Raw genomic sequence first — 18,354 nt, forward strand, 5'->3', positions numbered from 1 at the left:
AGCTTTTCTCTATGTTCAGTCTCCATGAACATGGAGGATTGAATTTTACTAATATAATCACTTCTGAACAGCATGCTTGCATAAAATTATGATACAGAAGAACAGTTGCAGTGCCTATTCTCATCTGATCCAAGGACTGCACCCTTGGTTCCTGTCCCCTTAAAAATCTGGGTGTTCTCCGTATGTGATTACTTCATTGATTTCAATGGATTGATTCCAGTGTAACTCAAAGAACTGCCATATATCTTAATTATCATTAGAATAGGTCTGGGAAACAACTTCTGATGGAAAATTCTCAGGCTATCTATTAGGCAACTTCTATGAATAAGACAAATCGATTATCTCAGGCTTATTATCGGCTATTCCGTTTCCTGGATAAGTTGTGTGACCCCAGACTGTCAAGCACAAATGTCTCATGATTCCCTAAGCCAAGAAGACTTGGTGTTTATCAGTTTTTAGCAGCCTAATGCTTCTTTTATTCATCTTAATGACAAATTAAGATTCCTCTCTGAGAACCTTCTTTCCTCCCACCATGCTGAGGAACCTCATTGGCAGCTTTTGCTTGGGCTGTGATGTTTTGTGGGATAAGTGACACGGCAAGCAGGAAACCCATCACCATCTCACTGCCGTGCCACCTCATTGGCCAAGAGACCAGATGTGCTGCTGCATGCAGAAGCTCACTTCAGGTAAGCCACTCCGTCCGTGGTGGCAGGGACGTTGTAGCGCCGCATGTACTCGTGCATCTCTGGGAAGCTCTGCCTCACATAATCCTCTGCGCTGCTCTCCCGCACAGTCCCGAACCGAAACCCTTGGGATGGGTGGTGGAGCTGAGGAGACGAAGTCAGAAGAGATTAGCAGAGATACTTGCCTTCGTCACATTTGGAGTCTTGGTCTTATACATGCTTGTCAGAAATTTTCAGCATTCACAGGCCTGCCTCTGGTCCTCTTTCCAAACCCCAGAAAAACTTGAAAAAGACTCACCAGGTGACTAAACTCTCAGGATCTTCTTCAAATGTTAAAAACATCTCCCATGACATGCCCTGAACACCCAAACCAACACTGGGATTATTGTCTTTAAAACTGGTGACGTTTCAGGAAGTGTTATGAGAAGCCTCCAGGTTGGATACAATCCACTTTCTGGGGCTCTTCGTAGGCAGCAAAAGACACACAGTCTGAATTTATTTCAGCAAAATGTCTTACTGACTCCTTAAGGAAGAAATTTTGCCTTTGGCAGAAGGGTAGCACCCTCAGTTCATTTCTAGAAGCCTATATACCTTATCACAGTTTTTGCTGCCATTCTTCACAGACAAACTAAGGACTGAATGTTGTGTACACCAAAAAGTTGCCCCTGCCAGTGAGGAGGAGGAAGAATTCTCTACACAGCCTAGCCTGGAGCAGGCTATAAACATACAGACAGTTTTTGCAGTTTTGTGTCCTGTCCTTTTCACAACTGGCTCCACCCTTTGTATTTAAGGCCCAAATAGTCTAGTTCAGGTTTCACAGGCCTATCTTTCTGAAGTGCCCTGTTTGTCTTTGGAGAGTTCAGGGACTCCTGGGGAAATTTTCAAGCTGCAGTGGAGGTGTCAGGCAGTTCCCTCCACTATACCAATCACTTCCTTGAGCTGGCCAAGTGCTGCCAAGACACATTAATTGGAAAGCCTTCAGCAATGTACCAGCCCCTAAAAGGTCAAACTTTCAGAGCACAGGAAGCCAAGTAAGGCTAAGGAAAGGCTGAAATAGTCATGCTCTATTTGCTTCCCAGGAAGCTTGTGGTCTTCACAGCAGCTTGCAAAGGTGATCTCACCATGGCCATGCTCTGCTTTGCAAAGACCAAGCAAAGAGGTCTTTTCTTGCAGTCCATCTTGTTTCTGCACTATCATCTTTGTAGAACAGTGTAGGGGAACACACAAAGCCATAAAAAGACCATCCCCACTCTTCTCTTCAATGACCCCATGGATAAATGAGTGTTCCTAGCTTTTTTAAGGATAACACAGGTAGGATGTAAACTCACAATCACCTAGTTTAGTCTGAAAAGGAACAGAGAAAGGTCTTTTGGATGGCATTTTGATGTCCTGGAAGCTATGGACATACTGTATTTCTGGTATTACCTGGAAAGTGGGTAGGTGGTCTCCACATTGTGCTCAGCTGATCTGGTCCTTGTGCTGTGACCTGGGAATGAGATCTGTAGCTAAATGCAAGTCTGTGGGCATTTGAGTTGTTCCAGACTACATGACTATGGACAAGTGAGGCAGGGTGTGTCTCTATCCAGAGCTGGCCATAGGGATGCTGTGCCAGAAGGACTGTGGGTGCAGAGGTAAATGTTCTTGCTTGGGAGTGTGGGAGCAGCATTCAAGTGCCAGGAGACATAAATAACAGAAGTTGGGCTGTGACACTACATCATGGAGACTTCCAGCACAATGCTGTCAACACAAACCTTCAGACAGTGAAGATGACCTGCTTAAAGAATGAGCTTGGAGTGGGCTAATGCACTCTATGTCCCAAGAAGCTCATCACCATAGTCAGTACTAATTTTTTTAGGTTTTATTTCTTGGCAGTTTCAGTGAAGAGAGTGAAAACCTCATCAAGACTCAACACTGAACCATTGTTCAAGTCCAGTTAGGTGTTTGTTGTGATGTTTGTGGCCCACATAGTGATGCCAATTGCAGTGCAACATCTGAGCTACAGATAAAGTCTGACTTCACTGGAAAGCATCTCACTCAGACTGTCAGCAGCATCTACATCTAGCTAAATATTTAAAACTCTATGGGGAAGGCTAGTACAAAGACAGTGAACTGCACCTCCATGCAGTTTTCTGTCCCAAATCCTGTACTGGGAACTGCCCACAGTTTGCTTTGTGTTGTGCACATTGTCAAATTTCACCACAAACAAGGATAAAACTGGAATGTGGATTAGATCAAAAGTCCATCTGGTTTAATATCTTGTCTCTAGCAACACCATATGTCTGGTTGGAAGTCTTGGAAAGTCTGTGTAAGGGGGTCATGCAGTGATCCCTTGCATCCAATGCCCGACCTGCTTCTGGTAATCTCCACTTTTTCTAAAGCATCATTATGTGTCTGCAACTTTATATTTGATGAACCTTGACTCCTTTTACAAGGGATAAATGTTAATAGCGTTTTAATCCTCTAAGTCTTTCAGGACTGTTTTCTACTTGTTGCTGCTTATACACACGAGGAAAAGGTTTGCTTGCAGCTAAGTGATAACAGCGGATTGACAATGCAAAATGCTGCCAAAAGCACTTACTGCTGATCTGCTAAGAATGCTAAAGGTTACTTGCTTCAAGATAAAATCTTCAGGATGGAAATAAGATTAATCGGTTGTCACTGCTGCTTTCTTACTTTCTGTAGTTCTCTCCAGAGAAGATTATGTGAAAAGCTGGAAACCACAAATATCTGTGTTTCGACAGGTTAGGTAAATGTCAGTCTTCCTGTGAGTCTTGCCTTATTAATTATATCCTTTTTTTAATCTTTTCTGTTTCTCATGCTCTGTTTCTTTCATGTTTCTTATGTTTTAAAAGTCCTGTATGAAAGAGTCTTTCTGTTTTCTATAAACCAGTAATGGAATCCTCATGCCTAGGGCTACAGAGAAATCATGAACTCTGAAAAATCAGCAGTTGAAGAATCAAAATTTGAAGAATCAAGAATGGATTCTATACATTTTTTTTTAAACTGGCTGTTCAAGGGAGACAATTACTGTATTTTTTTATCAGTAATAGCAAGTATAAAGGCTATCTTATTGAGCAAAAAATAGCTGTTGAAATTATAGGAATTTCTACTATATGGAGACTATAATTCTGTGTATATACTGTTTTTTCATTCAAAGCTCAGTCAGTCTCAAAGCTAAATAAACATCACAAAGCAGGTAAAGGGCACTAGAAACTGTTGACATTTTTTTATCCATAGAGTACCTGGAGATTTGCTGGTGATTAAAGTACAATTAAAAATAAATGAATGTAATAGCTGCACATCCATTTCCTGACATGAGTTTTCTTGGCACTCAGCTTAGGCAGCTTTACAAAGTCCCTCCAAAATCACACATCTATGGCTGCAAGAAATGGCAAGAACAAGGTTTGTTTCAACCTGAGGAGAGGCTTTGAGGCAACAGTACAGTTCTGGCTTGACAATTCATTGAACAAGATGTGAAGAAACGTATAAGTACAGATATTGCAAAAAAGCAATAGCCTAAATAAAGGTATTTAAGTTTTTTTAACTGACAGATCATTGAATCACAGAATCATTTTGGCTGAAAAAAGACCCTTAAGATCATCGAGCCCAAGTGCTAACCCAGCACTGCTGAATCCATCACTGAACTGTGTCACAGTGTCACAACTACATATCTCTTAAATCCCTTCAGGGATGGTGACTCTACCACTTTCCTGGGCAGCCTTTTCCAGTGCCTGGCAATCCTTATGGTGAGGAGATTTTTCCTAGATCTCCTTTTTGAAGATCCATTAGTGTTTAGCAAGTAACCAGCCCTTTGAATGTTATCCAGCAAGGCCACCACAGCACCACAGGCAACTGCAAACTATGCTGGCTGAGCTACCAAGAGGGCTGAGCATAGGAATGCCAATGATCTGGGCAGTGTAACAGCAAATACATGAATGTATCAATGAAGTAGTTAAAAAACAATGTTAAAAGCTATTAGCTATTAATAGATTTTGATATTTTATCTATTAAAAGTTAAAAGAGGTTAAAAGGCTATTTAGTGTTGCTGGTTAGTGGCCCTCCTAAAGAAGATGAGAGCTCCAGCAGCTAACAGTATAATTTTTGCATCTCAAATACTGGAGATCATGGTTCTCGTATGAGAGAACTGAGTTTTATACCTGAAGCACTGGTGTATACCATGAATGGCCGTAGTACTTAGGTACATCCCAAATTTTTAAAGCCATCTAAAGCCATTCATGCGATATACATGATGACCTCCATTTAGATCTGAGTTAAATGGTCATGGCAGCCCTCACAGCAGTGGTAATGCAAATCCTGCCAAGCACTGAGGAAATGAAATGGTTGTTGGGTCACTTGAGCACTGAGACAGGGAGGCTTAAACACATGTAGTGTTTAAGGAAACTCAAGAGCTTTACAGTGCATCCAGCTTCTCTGACAGTGCTAGGAAAAGCCCTGGGACTTCTCAAAGTCTTCTGTACCTTGTATACAACGGTGTGACCAGACTAATGATGTTTGTGTTGCTTACTGCTGAAAGCAAACACTGCAGCTATCAGTTTCCTTGGCTTGGTCCCTTACTTCTAGATTTTTTTGGTTTCTGTCTCCTGTTAAAACATCTGCTGAGTGGGAAGTAGAGAACTTGTTTTATTTGGAAAGATGTTGAGAAGAACTGGGCATCTGCATACATTTATGGCTTGGGGTGCCAATTATGCATGAAAATACCAATCTGATAAACATCAATGTGATAAAACCACAGGAGCAGAAAGAAGAAAATACAATCCTGAATGACAGGGAGTTTGCATTACTTGACATGTTCCATTTTATGTAATACAGTGCCACTTCATTGAGCACCACCAGCTAGGCTGAGAACACCTAGACTCCAACTTGAAAGGAAACAGGCCTAGAAATATCCTATGCAAGTTGGGATTTAAAACAGAAAATGTATGAGATGCTGCCAGCAGTTAACCTTGACACATTCAAAACTGTTGGGCTGTGGGGTATGGAGGGCTTTCCAGCAGGTTCTGGCTTCTGTATGACTTTTCAGTTCTGCAAAGCTAGAAGATTTGCCTCAAAGACCTTTCCCCATCTTGATGCCCTTGTCATTATTTTTACTAACATTCTGAGGTTTACATCACACCTGGTTGTAAAAAATCATGGATTTTTCAGTGTGTAAGAACTCCAGGTGTTCAGAATATAAATACATAGTCTCAGCTCCAGACAAGTAGGCAATACAAATTGCCTTCTGATCTTATGGAGTTTGAGTTTGCTGGGAGCTGTGAGGAGACAAGGAAGATCTAAACAGAACAACTGTTGGGAAGGGAAATTATGTCTATTTTCTATAAATGATGATGTAATTGAAATGTAGGAAATGCTTTCCCAGCACTTGATTGATGGGGTGCACTGAATCAGAACTATTCTGTGCATTTCAGTATACGACTGGACGAAAAATGCTTTAGGAACACCATTTCTAATCGTTATCTCAAATCATTAGAAGTATTTCATCACTCATTCAGTAAGCCTCTCCCAAATTCAATTCCATGAACTATTTTTTGAGGGAAATGAGGAAAAGACAATCCAGTATGCAGCTGGGTGCGGTGCCTGTGACTGTACCCTGCAGTGACAGATGCAGAGTTATTGTGAATTCAGCTTTTACCACCACCTACAATATTGCTCTCCAATTTTAATCGAATATAGAAAGAAGGAACATGGCTAAAAACACTTTCCTAACTTTTACAACAAATTCTGAGGAAAAATTGTTGTGCAAAAGGTTTCAGTAACCCACCACCATGACAGTGCTGGTTACCTGGTGTGACACCAAGTGCAGTGTTCACTGGACACCTGGTATATCAGCACAATTGGTGTTCGTGCCAGCACAATATCTGCCAGGGAATGGCTGCACAATCTTGAAAATCTGCTCAGTTTCAATTGCTAATCACTGGAAAAGGGTAGCATTAAGTGAAGAACTGACATGCTTTTAGAGACATTGCTGTTTTACACTGAGACTTCTGGTTTTGGCTTCATTTTACTTTGCCTTATGTAACCTATACATTGAGGTGGTCTTCCAGCTGCTAGTAGACTTCTCATGGTCCACTGATAAAATAAATGCAATTGGTAGTGCTAAGCAAGATTTCAGGGGAAAATGAATAAAACAAATAAAAAAAACCCCACACAAAACAACAGAACTATGTAAAACCCTGTTCATGGGCTTTCCCTACTTATCTGCAAGAGTTATTGAAAACCAACTAGTGAATATTTATGGGGTGCAGAGGGAGATGAAAGAAAAAAAAATATTCACAGTGAAGAACATGAATTTCAGATTTTAGCAGAGGAAAATCACAGCTCAACTTCTGGAAGTTGAGGTTTTTCACCAAAAAACGTCCCACGTGTTCAAGCTTTGGAAGCGGAGATGTTCCCAGGGCCTCCAGGAGAGGGTGTTTGCAGAGTACATTTGAAAGAACACTTCTGCTTCTCTGCTGCAAAAAGTGTCAGTGGAGCTGATTCTTGACTTGCCAGGATAATGTGAGATTTTCTTAAAATTCTATCACTTTGAATCCAAATTAGCCAGGTTCATTAGCTGATATAAATCCTGACCGCTGCACTGAAGTTAATGAGCAGTTTTAATCTGGAAAACACTGCACAGTCCAATGCTGACAGTTTATTCTCCTCATTGCAAGAGGAGACTACATGAGAAGAAACTGTGACTTAAGTCTCTGTTTAAAAGTATAAAGCCTTTGTATTGATGGTCCCTGTGTGAGTGCTAATAATTAATTGCAGATCTGTTCTGCTCCTCTGTGTGCTGCAAAAGCTCAGGAATGAGACCGGGCACTCAGATCTGTGGGTAATTTCTGAGGGTTGCCCTGATGATTGAGTTGCTGGGCAGTTCAAGAAGCTCCATAAAACAGCACTCTGGTGAATATGAACTTGCAGGTGTGTTTATCTGTTTCTTAATAGCATTTTAAGAGTTTTCTGGACAGAGAAAGCTGGGATTTTTTCCAGGAGAGCTGAGAACTGTAAGATAGTAAGAGTAAATTATTGTAGAAAAAATGGGTAGACTGAGGGAAAAAATGGATGTAATTCCCAAAAGGCAATAGATCACTGTTTCCAAATATACTTCACCAGCACAAAGCAGCTGTAAAAATGTTCCCGATAGAATCACTTCTTTGAACAAGTTCTTCCGCTTGCTACCCATAAAAGAGGGCTAATGCTGCTTTCAGGCAAGTGAAATCCTTTTCAAATTAGAAGCAAGAGAAGGAGAGCTGCTTGGCTGAAAAATGTTTTCAAGCTGCCACAGAGATATGGGATATTTCTGGATAAAGAATCCCTCTTGTCCCTCTGTCCTAAGTCTTGTGTCTGTGGACGAAAAGGTACCACAGATCTCTACAAGCCACTGAGGGCTGGAGGGGGAAACCTAATGTGGCAGCAGCTTGAACTGTAGGTAGTCTCCTCACCTTAAAACCAATCATCTTTAAAATCCATTTTCTCGCAAATTTCTTCCGTTCCAGCTGTTGCTGGTTTAAGGTCAGTTCTCCTACCCCCTGGCCATATTGCAGTTGTCCCCTGTATACCAGGGCTGAAAACAATCCTCTGCCTAAACAGGTGATGCAAGATTAGTGCCCTGTGGTTTCCAGTAAAGGAACAAAGAATGGGTTTGTGTTGTAAATTAGTTACTAGGATGAAGAAGTTTCCCACTGTAGATGGTGGAACTGTCCATCTGTGCAGACCTGATTTCTTAAATATGTTATTTGTTATTGCCTTTTGGTTCAAGAGCCTCAAATGAAGGTAAATCAGAAAGAGTCCTTTCTTACTGACAGATCCAACATTGGAACAAAAAGGGTTTTTTCCTTCTTGGAATCAGTTTGGAACAGTGAGAAATGTGTTAAGCATGAAGTGTAAAAGAAAAATCATGGGCACATTTGGATGCCTTGACCTCTTGCACAGTGAAATACAGACATCAGTATTTGACTTTACCTGATGTTCTGTCAAATCTTAATGCACTCAATGAAACAATTATTTTTTTTTCTACAGGGCTTGGACCCTTGTCAGCCCTGAAACCCAAGGGATTAGGGTGGGAGCTGACTGAGGACTTCTGTCTCTAGGAAGGTGAGCCAGAATAGTATTCTGGTCTCTGTAGATCACAATGTTTGTGACTTTTGTGAACAATAATAAATATCCTCAGTGCTGCTAAGTCAGCTGTACGATGATCTTCCACCTGCCAGGTGGTAAGATCGGCCTTATACATCTTTACTATTCTCTGCTCCTCTTTGCTAGTTACTTCAGTAACTTCTCATATTTCTCCACTTTTTATTATTTCTAGCATGGGTATGAGCACCACTTATGTAACAGTAACTATTTCTGGTGGTGGGATCACTTTCCTTCTGTAAAAAAATTATATGACATATAGGTATATGCAGGTTGAGAGTGAGAAATTGACATCAATACAAATGGAAAAATGCTAAGCCACAATAACTCCTGTGCTGAGGAACAACTTTTACAACCTGCATCACATGGAGTGAAGACAGCAGGACTTCTTCTCTTCCACACCTACCCCTAAACTCTTTGGGTCAAACAGAATGGTGAGCTGAGAAGTGGCCAAGGCACCCGGTGACAGTACAAGGCATCGTGTGGAAGTGAAGACCTGGAGCAGCAGAGGTTAATATGCAAAGATACTAAGAAGATAATTGTTGGCATAAAATGGGAATGGAAATTTGATCTGTAGAACACTGCAGTGCTTTGTCTGATAAACTAAGTATCTGAATGATACAAATCTGAACTGGACAGATTCTAAGAATCCAAAGCTGTGTCTTTACAAGAAATCTTTAATGAGGTGATGGGGAAGTTAACAAGTCCAATGTTCCCAATAAATTGCATGGGGAAGCCAATGAAGAAATGATTTCACCTCCATAAATTGTAGATGTCTTTCATTCCTGTATGAGATGGCTCTACAATTCTTTGTTCTGACTGGAGTTTGATGCTTGATTTCACCTTTGTCTGAGACTTTTTCACTTTGGTCTCTGTGACACTTAAGTCCTCAGGTTCAAATCCTTCACTGACTCATTAATACTCAGAAAAGTACCATGTCTTAATTAGCAGGGTGTGATGTTGTGAATCATGACCTTCCTGTGCCCAGGGACCTCCTGCACAGAAATACATGCTCTAAAGATTCTTCTTTTAACTGTAAAAAGAAAAGAACCCTGCAGTCCTCTGCAAATAATAAACCGCATGGCAGCAATAAGATTTCTGTGAACTTCACTGAGTTTGTAGCTTGTTTTTTTGCTATACAATTTAATGCATTTACTGCATATTTAAATAAATGGTATTTCATTATCTATTTAATACATAGTAGTGCAAGTGGGGCCCCTTATAATGATTCATCTTAGGTTTCTGCAGTGGGACCATGGCAGTAATTTCCTTTAATGTAGTTCTTACAAAAATTCCTTTTCTGAGGAAGAAATTTTATCAATAAACACACAACAGTTATGGCCTCACTCTCAAGCTTGATGAACTTGAGGGAAAATATCATTAAAAGCAGGAATATTTGAATCACGCCTCTAATGATGAAAAAGGCATATATAGTGAATGGATCTTTCTCTTTCTGTGGTTTGATGTTGCTAAAGCTCATCTGTAGCTACTTGTCAGTTGTATTTATGGACAGTTCTCATACAAGTAACAAAAGTATTCAACTGATACAATAATTGGCCACAAGGCCTCTAAATTAACTGAGATTTTCATAAATAAGAAATAAGAGCTTGCACCCTCATGTTTTATGTTTTGTATCTAGAATCAAAAATCTGTGTGATCATACATAATCCCTGAGTAACAAAATGTCAGAAGTACCTTGCCTGGATCATTCAAAATGCTTGGTTTTGTGGTAAAAAGATGGACAGCTCATAAGAGCAAGTGTTCAGACACTGGACTGGGAGAAGAGCAGTGATTTCTGAGGACTAATCCCAAAGCACACCAGGGCTGTTGAAAGAACTTGCTGGATGGGATTTGTCAGAGTGACTGTAGGTGTCTGCATTGTATTCTTTGAGGCACATACGTTTTTTGTGTGACATCAGTGCTGGCCATGCTGGCACACCATCATGCATGTCAGAGAGAAGTAGGCAACTCCAGGGAACGGTTTGGGTGATCTTCTTGCCCTGAAGTAAGTCCCTTAACAGCAGCTCCAAGTGCCCACCTGTCCCATCTAACTGTGAAAGCACAGTAGACTGAGTAAATCATACATAATGTCTTCACTGCAGGCACATAAAGTTAGGAGGGATATTGCAGTGAAATTGCTGATGATGGGATCCACATGAGTAGCCCTTCTTTTGTCAAATCAGTCTCAATAGGTTAGATATTTTTATCTCAAAATACAATGTGGAAAAGAACTTTGCCATTGTCAAGGAGTGTTTTGAGGGTAAAGTGATCAAGAGAAGTCAAAATATAACCACAGTAAATTAACAGGTAGGCTACTCAAGTGTATACTGCAGACGGGAAAGAAAAGCAACACCGTCACAAAAGTCAAAATGCTTGGATAGAACCTGAAAAAGTCACTAAATTGTTGAAAGAATAACAGTTTTAACAGAAAGAAAGGCCAGGCACTGGACCACTTATGGAAAATCTGTCCAGCTCCTCAGTTTCTGCTGTTTTCATGTTGGCATGTTTGAAACGTTTATTTTGTTCTCTGGACTTCCACAACTGTTTTGCCTCAGATAATGTGAACTCCTCAACGTGCTCAGGACTTCTCAGTGCATCTCCAGGATGTGCTCTTGTATGAAAAACCTGAAAGCAAAGTCCCTGTTTCAAGCCCTCTTGCCACTGGAAAAAAACACTCCCTGGGGAGATCCTGCGGTATCACTTTTCATGAGTTGTTTGGCAGAGTAAGTAGTTTTATTTCTACAAACTTACCTGGTCTAGTGGAAGGTGTCTCTGCCTATGGTAGGGGGGATGAACAAGATGATCCTTAAGGTCCCCTTCCAACTCAAACCATTCTGTGATTCTATCATAAGACCAGCCCTAAGGCAGGATGCTGGTCATGCCTGTAGGCTGAATATCTGACCTTGTAAAGAATCAACTGATACAACAATGTACCTGGTCTGCCAGGCACTCTGACAAAGGCAAATATTGTAATTTTTTCTGTGCATTTAAAGATGTGACATTAGAAGAAAAATTGAAATAAGCCTCTGCGATTCAGATGCAAGAAGGGATAAAAGCAAATGTAGTGATCCAAACACAATGTTTTTTCTCTATCTCCTCTATCTGCAGAAGAGCTTTTAAACTTCTTTGCCACGTACTGCAGGGAGCTTATTAAGAGAGAATCAGGACATGGATGCAACTTCCATCTGGGTAGCCAGTATGTTCATCCTGTAGCTATCCTCTTGCCCTCAAAGCAGGCTGAACATGTTCCAGTGAACACAAAAGTTGTGTCTGCCAGTTTCCACTGGCAAGAGATGATGTTTAAAACATCTACAGTTAGAAAATGGGGGTGGAGTGGTGGGGAAGGGGGCAAAAAATTGCCCCCTCTCTTAAAAGAATTAGATTTTAATGTGGCAGGACATTGCTTCAATATCTCTGCAATTCATTGGCTCTTACTGTAAAAGGTCACCTGAAATGTGGCCCAATAAAGGGGGCAGCCAGCTTTGATGGATTCTGCAGGCATTTGGCTTTAGTGACGTACCCTCGTTAAGATCCTTACACAGAAAATACATACCAAGTTCCCCAAATTCAAGACACATTCCAGGAACTTAATTCTCTTTCTTCTCACTGCTTGCCATCTGCTCTGGTTTGTCTGGCCTCACTGGCTGCTCCTCCTTTCAGGAGCTCGATGATAGTTCTATATTCTCTTCTGCATCATTAGTGCATTTAAAGGTCCAACTGAGCTCTAATTCTGTCCTTCCTGACTATTTTCTACCTCAGATGAGATTTGCCATTTATGGCTGACAGCCTGAAGAAATTACATGTCTTATATCACCTCGAGAAGGTTGCTCCTCTATTTTGGGTTTTGTTTTTCAAGTACATTTCAAAAGCACAGTACAAAGGGCACATGCACACTGAGAGCAGCAGCAGAAGGTTTAGAACTATATGTTTGGAAGTATACTTAAATTAAAAAGATTATATCTGCCTCCTGCTGCCTTCTTTTTGAAATGAGTCTCCTAAAAAGAGGTAAGCAGATTTGGGAAGAAAATCCCAAACATAAAATCTTTTAATCACATATGAAATGCTTTAAGTAACTAAAATGTGGTGCCTGTATATCTGTGACTGTTGTGCCCCAAACATTTCCCAAACCTAAGCTTTAACTCTTAGAACTCTGAATAGGCACAGGTCAGGCTTTGTGCAAGCAAAGGTTACACCAGTGCATTTTCTATTGTAACTGCTCTTTTGGACTAAGACTGTGGAGGCAAATGCATGAATGAAATATATGAAACTATTTTGTAGCTCATATAATGGCAGGCAATCTTTTTCTTCCTTAAAATATTTTGACTTATTCCAACAATGGGAACTGGTAACAGCTCAGAAGCTTAAATCTGGTCCATGAAGCAGAGGAGAGCTTGTCTAGGAAAGACCAGTAATCCCACTGATTTATTGGAATCACTGACGTTACTCTACCATGAGTTGTTGGTGTTCTTATTCTGGACCAAGACTTGTCTTTGCAGCCCCTGACATACTTGAACACTCTGTGCTCAATTTTGTAACTCAACAGCCAAGTTTTGCAGCACAGCTTTAGAATAATTTGATTTTCATGCAGTCGCAGAAATTTCCCAATATCTGTTTTACAAACTCCACATGTGGTCACAATAATAATGCTGAAAAATTGGATGCAATCTGATGCAGTTTGATTTGATGGATGAGGAGATGGTCATGCAAACAGTAGAGGACTAACCTCATTTTCAAGCTAACATTATGGTTCACACAACAGTGCAACAGAGATATGCCTGATGATGGGGAAATTCAGCTGAAAACTCTCATTTGCTTGTTCAGAATGCTTTGAATAAAACATGTACATTGATTCCTGGACTTTTTGCCTTACATTGATAAAGATATTCATGTAATATTCATGGTATTTTGTTCTGGGAGGGGAAGGGCAGATTAATAGAAGCAATTTGCTTTAAGACATAAATCAATTTTAGACTGCCTCAGGCCAACCACAAAAACTATTGTTCTTGGTTTAAAATATTTTTGGTAGAAACAATCTAGTTAACACTGAAGGAAGTGAGTCAGACAAAGTCAAAACTGTATGATCATTAGTCTGAATGCAAAGTTTTAATAATGCAACAGATGGAGCTTGGCCTTTGCTGCCTGAAGGGACATATGTAACATTTATTTACACAGTTTACAAAATCAAAATATATGTCCAGTTCTTGAGTTATGAAAATTGCTTTTTACAATGGCACAGCATTATATTGATTCAATCACCATGGTGAATGTTTTCTGTACCAGTAGTCAGGTCATGAGTATAAAACTGTGGATAATACAATCCCACCTTGATTGCAGAAGGTGCCAGACGAAGAAGGGAAATTTCCTGTTGCCACCCTGTCTCTTAGAGTGATTGTCAGGTGAAGAGGATGCTCTTGTATCACCTGCAGCCATCTATTCTCTCTGCAAACCATTCTGCCACATCTTTTCATGATCACTACTTAGTACCAAATTAAATAAGAATAGTCTTATAAAATAACTGGACTTAAAGACCAACTGAAGACCCCTTGGAAAGGGGGAGAGAGCAGGTGGAGGCAGTACTAGGAAGTCTGAGCACTTTGCAGAGGGGTTGTCTACAACATTATTCATCTCCTCCCATGACTGCTCTCCAGCAGAAACAACACTGCAAATCAAATTCCTGACTACTTGTAAAGTGAATTCCACTGTTTTGATGCATAAGGCAGGATTTTTCAAAATATTTCAGTTCTGTTACATTTCATTTAGCATTCATGGGGAGTTTTGCCAGTAATGCCTTTGCCAGCGCCATCATGACCAGTGAAATACTTGCAAAATCCTACCTAGAGAACATCAATGGTTTTGTCTTTGAGCTGTCCAGTTGTTTTGTTTGATTAACTGTCATGATGAACTGAATTATCCAACTGATCAAAACAACTACTGTCGAAGAGTCTTGGCTCTGAACTCAAACCCCTAATCTGCATGTCAAAGCCAAATTTCTTCTCTGCAGTGGGCAACACCAAAATATTTCACCTTCCCCCTCACCTTCAATCTTTGAAATCCTTCCCCTCCACTTTTGTAGGTGTTTAAAAGCCCTCTCTTGCTGAAACCATAAATTATGGAGCAATGAATTTTGAGTGGAAAGAAGAAAAGGCTGAGTTAATAGCAACAGACATGCTTTACCTTTGGGTCATGTATTCCAGAAAGCTCTTCATAGATCTTCTCTCCTACCATGACAGCAGCCAGGTTGGCTGTGTATGTGGACAAACAAAAAAGGCAGAAAATAGCCCAGAGATTCATTAAAAACCTTCCAGTCCAGCACTTCGGGGGTTTGATGGCAGCTGTTCTTCCAAACAGGATTGAGTAGCAGACATTCAGGGCAGAGGAGAAGGAGAAGACTTTGTTCCTATTCCTTCCCCTAGGGGTCATTCCAAAAGGGCTTTTCCATTCGTATAAGGTGAGGAATACAGCTGTAATGTGAAGAGCTACAAATATACCCAGCCACATAGTCCAGTGCAGTGGCCACATAAAGGCTCCAATAGGAGCTGCCGTGTCCTTGGTCCTCACCAGGATGCCCAAGCTGGTTGAAAAGAAAGGGCTGGTGAAGTCAATCACTTGGCTGCGAGCAGTGTTGATGCTAAATGATGTCACTGCCATGTGAGCTGTGCCAGCCAGAAGGTCTCCCACCAGCCCCGTCCAGTGGCCATTCTTCCAAGCTCCATATTTTCCATCCCCAACAATGTACAAGTCAAAATCGAAATTCATATCCTCAGCCAACTTCTCCAGCAGATCAATGCAGTAGCCATAGCAGCACTTCTTCAGCTCAATGGGAATGGTGTCATTCCCCCCTTGGAGGGTTTCAAACAGGTTATCCAGCACACCTGAGTTGTTGGTCAAGGGGTCCAGGCACAGCTGTCCTGCTGGGCAAAGACCTTCATCATCGACATCCCTTGTGAAGACAAACGGGTGCTCAATCAGAGTCACCACTCTGAGGTGTAGCCGGGTGGGGTGCTGCATGTGACTTTTATGTCTCTGTGTCTGTTCTGGCCATATTCCATAGTCCATGATTATCTTTCCCTCTTGCCAGCTCCCCAGACGTGTCCACATTGGGTTCCCGACAGGGTCGTGCTGCAGATTCCAGATGAAGAAGTTGTTTTCTGAGCTGACAATGGAGGAGCCCTTCACCTTAATGCGGCCACTGAGACCATCGAAAGTTGTGTTGGCTAAAAACCTGTTGGAGGGAGAAGGCAGAGTAATCAGAAGCAGACAGCTGAACCATGAATTCATGTTCCAGAGAATAGTTGGATATGTTGCTGAACACCTGGATCATTACTAGCCTTCCTATGGCACAATGAATCTAAACTACATGGGGATGCTCCCACGTAGTTTAGATTCCATAAATTACAACTAAACTACATGGGGATGCTCCCCTACACATCTAATGTAAATGAAAACTTCTCAGGACAGATATCTTCTTTATTTACTGGAAAAAATGAGAATGAGGACAATAATTTTTTCAGTTACCATTGCCTCATAAATTGATGAAGCATAGGTCAGTTCTAAGCTGAACTCACCAGATCTGTTGTCAGTTTCCTAGATAAAAATATATACAAAAATGGAAGAGTGGAAATTATGTATGAAATGTCCTTCCAAAAAAAATGGTATAATCTCAGTAAGATCTAGCTTGCATAAGAGGGGCTACTGAAGTGCTGTCAACAGCTTTCAAACACTCTCAAGTGAACCAATGAGGATTCAAAAATGCAAATCTGGCATTGATAAATCACTGTTAGCCACTTCAGAATAAAGTAAGGGAAGAAAATGAAAGATGGTTGCTCTAGGACAGTCAGTTTTAATTATTACGAAAAAAAAATAGAAAAAGTAGTTTGGTAAAAAAGTGCAAAAGTAATGTTATTAAAAGTGCCATGCTGTCATGTTAACAGATTTCATGAAGTGTGTCAGTTTTTCACTGCATTGAGAATACTGAGCTGCTACTATTCCAGATATTCACAATAAAGTTTAATATTTGTATTGGAAGCCAACGTTTGCTAGTAGTTGTCTTCCCTGTATGTTGAGTTTGATGGGGTTTCAGGAGTTAAAACTCTCAAGGTCATATAAATGTCTGCCCTCTGCAAAGGGAAATTTATGAAAGTAAGTATTTTAGTTTTGAATGTGATTGTGTGTGTGACAGTCTTCTCTGAGACAGTTCACTGTTCTTCTTATGTAGTCTCTTTAGAGTAGGGGGAGTTTGGAGAAAGAGGATAGAGACACTAATCTCAAAAGTAATTGATCTGTACATGTGTTAGTCTGGGCCTGGAAATTATGCCTAAAACTATTTATATATATAAATATAAATATTTATAAATTATAGATGTCGTTCTCATATTTTAAATCCTTTATGCTTTAGTGTAGTGTCAACTAAACGATACTATAACTTCATTCATCAGTGGTGTCTGTCCCTGTTTGCCCAGCTGTTTCCTCTTATCTTTCCTTTCTGTCTGATGGTGTACTTTCATGTTTGCGTATGTAAGTACTATCAAGACAAAGTTTATAGGAGAAGGCAGTCTTAAGCACTAAAGAAAGGTTTATGTGCCCATAAACTTGTTTGGGTTTTAACTCTCTTATTTTTATCTCTCCCAGTCTCTAAAAATTGTGCAACTTCTTTACAAGCCTTGCTGGAGGTATATGCTGAAGCCATCACTCTGACAATAACAGTAAAACCATTCTGTGTGTGTAGATGAACCTGTATGAAACTTTTTTTCTAAGAATTGTGTGTAAATACTGTTAGCAGTTCACAAAATGCCAAAACTGCAGGAGGCAATTCCTCAGGTGGAATATGCTTGTGAAGTTCTGATGAAATTTGGCCCCATGTTGCTAATACTGCACACCCTGGATATTAGTGGTGTGCAGACCAGGTGCTTTGGGAGTAATTGAAGCTATGGAATAATGCATTGGATTCATTTTCTGATGGTAGAATGAGAACAGTGGAATTCATGCACTGTGTTCTCTGACTTTCATGGTAGAAATAAGTGTGCCTGGGAGGGCAAAACCCCCTGTCCTGGGGTCATGTTAGGAGCAGGTATCTGAGAGATTTAGTAGCATTTAAATGTGTGACTTCACTAGTGGCTTACTTTTGCAGCTGATTTGCATGTTTTATATTTTTCATAGTGTCAGGACATGGATCAAAATAAGCGATGGTAACCACATGGGAGAAACATTTTAAGAACACTTTGTTTTAAACGCAAGCAGCCGTGGCTGCTGAGCATTTGCATGCACTGTGCGGAGCACCAGTGAAATCCATGCCAGGGACGCCATGTAAAACCTCCCTTCCTCATTAACTTCAGGAAACAGATAAGAGGATCTGACTACGCCACTTAAGCTAGAAATGTCTGATGTGAATCTCTGGGAATTACAAGTGCTGGGTATTGCACAACCACTGGGAATATCTGAGAAGTCCTGTTTCAGTAGGGCTACTGACAAGTTTGTATGGAAATACAGCCTGTACAAATTTCAGAAGGTGAAGGGCCAGGTCCTTGAGTCTGCATGT

General features: G+C 40.6%; 1 protein-coding gene across 4 annotated transcripts in view; it reads right to left on the bottom strand.

The window, feature by feature from the left end:
- GRIN3A (glutamate ionotropic receptor NMDA type subunit 3A) overlaps positions 1 to 18,354 on the bottom strand; it is a 66,487-nt gene that overhangs the window by 17,163 nt on the left and 30,970 nt on the right. For all 4 annotated transcript variants that reach the window (XR_005564473.1, XR_005564474.1, XM_027714456.2 and 1 more), the window contains exons 3-4: positions 14,994 to 16,041; positions 682 to 827 (exon numbers count right to left, since the gene is read on the bottom strand). Coding sequence is in view for 2 of the 4 variants with exons in the window: in XM_027714456.2 (XP_027570257.2) it covers positions 682 to 827; positions 14,994 to 16,041 (1,194 nt within the window). In the remaining 2 variants the exon portion in view is untranslated. The remainder of the gene's footprint in view (positions 1 to 681; positions 828 to 14,993; positions 16,042 to 18,354) is intronic.

Source organism: Pipra filicauda, unplaced genomic scaffold (genome assembly GCF_003945595.2).
Source record: "Pipra filicauda isolate LSUMZ 115617 unplaced genomic scaffold, ASM394559v2 scaffold326_size819446_pilon, whole genome shotgun sequence".
In the NCBI taxonomy this organism is placed as follows: domain Eukaryota; kingdom Metazoa; phylum Chordata; class Aves; order Passeriformes; family Pipridae; genus Pipra; species Pipra filicauda.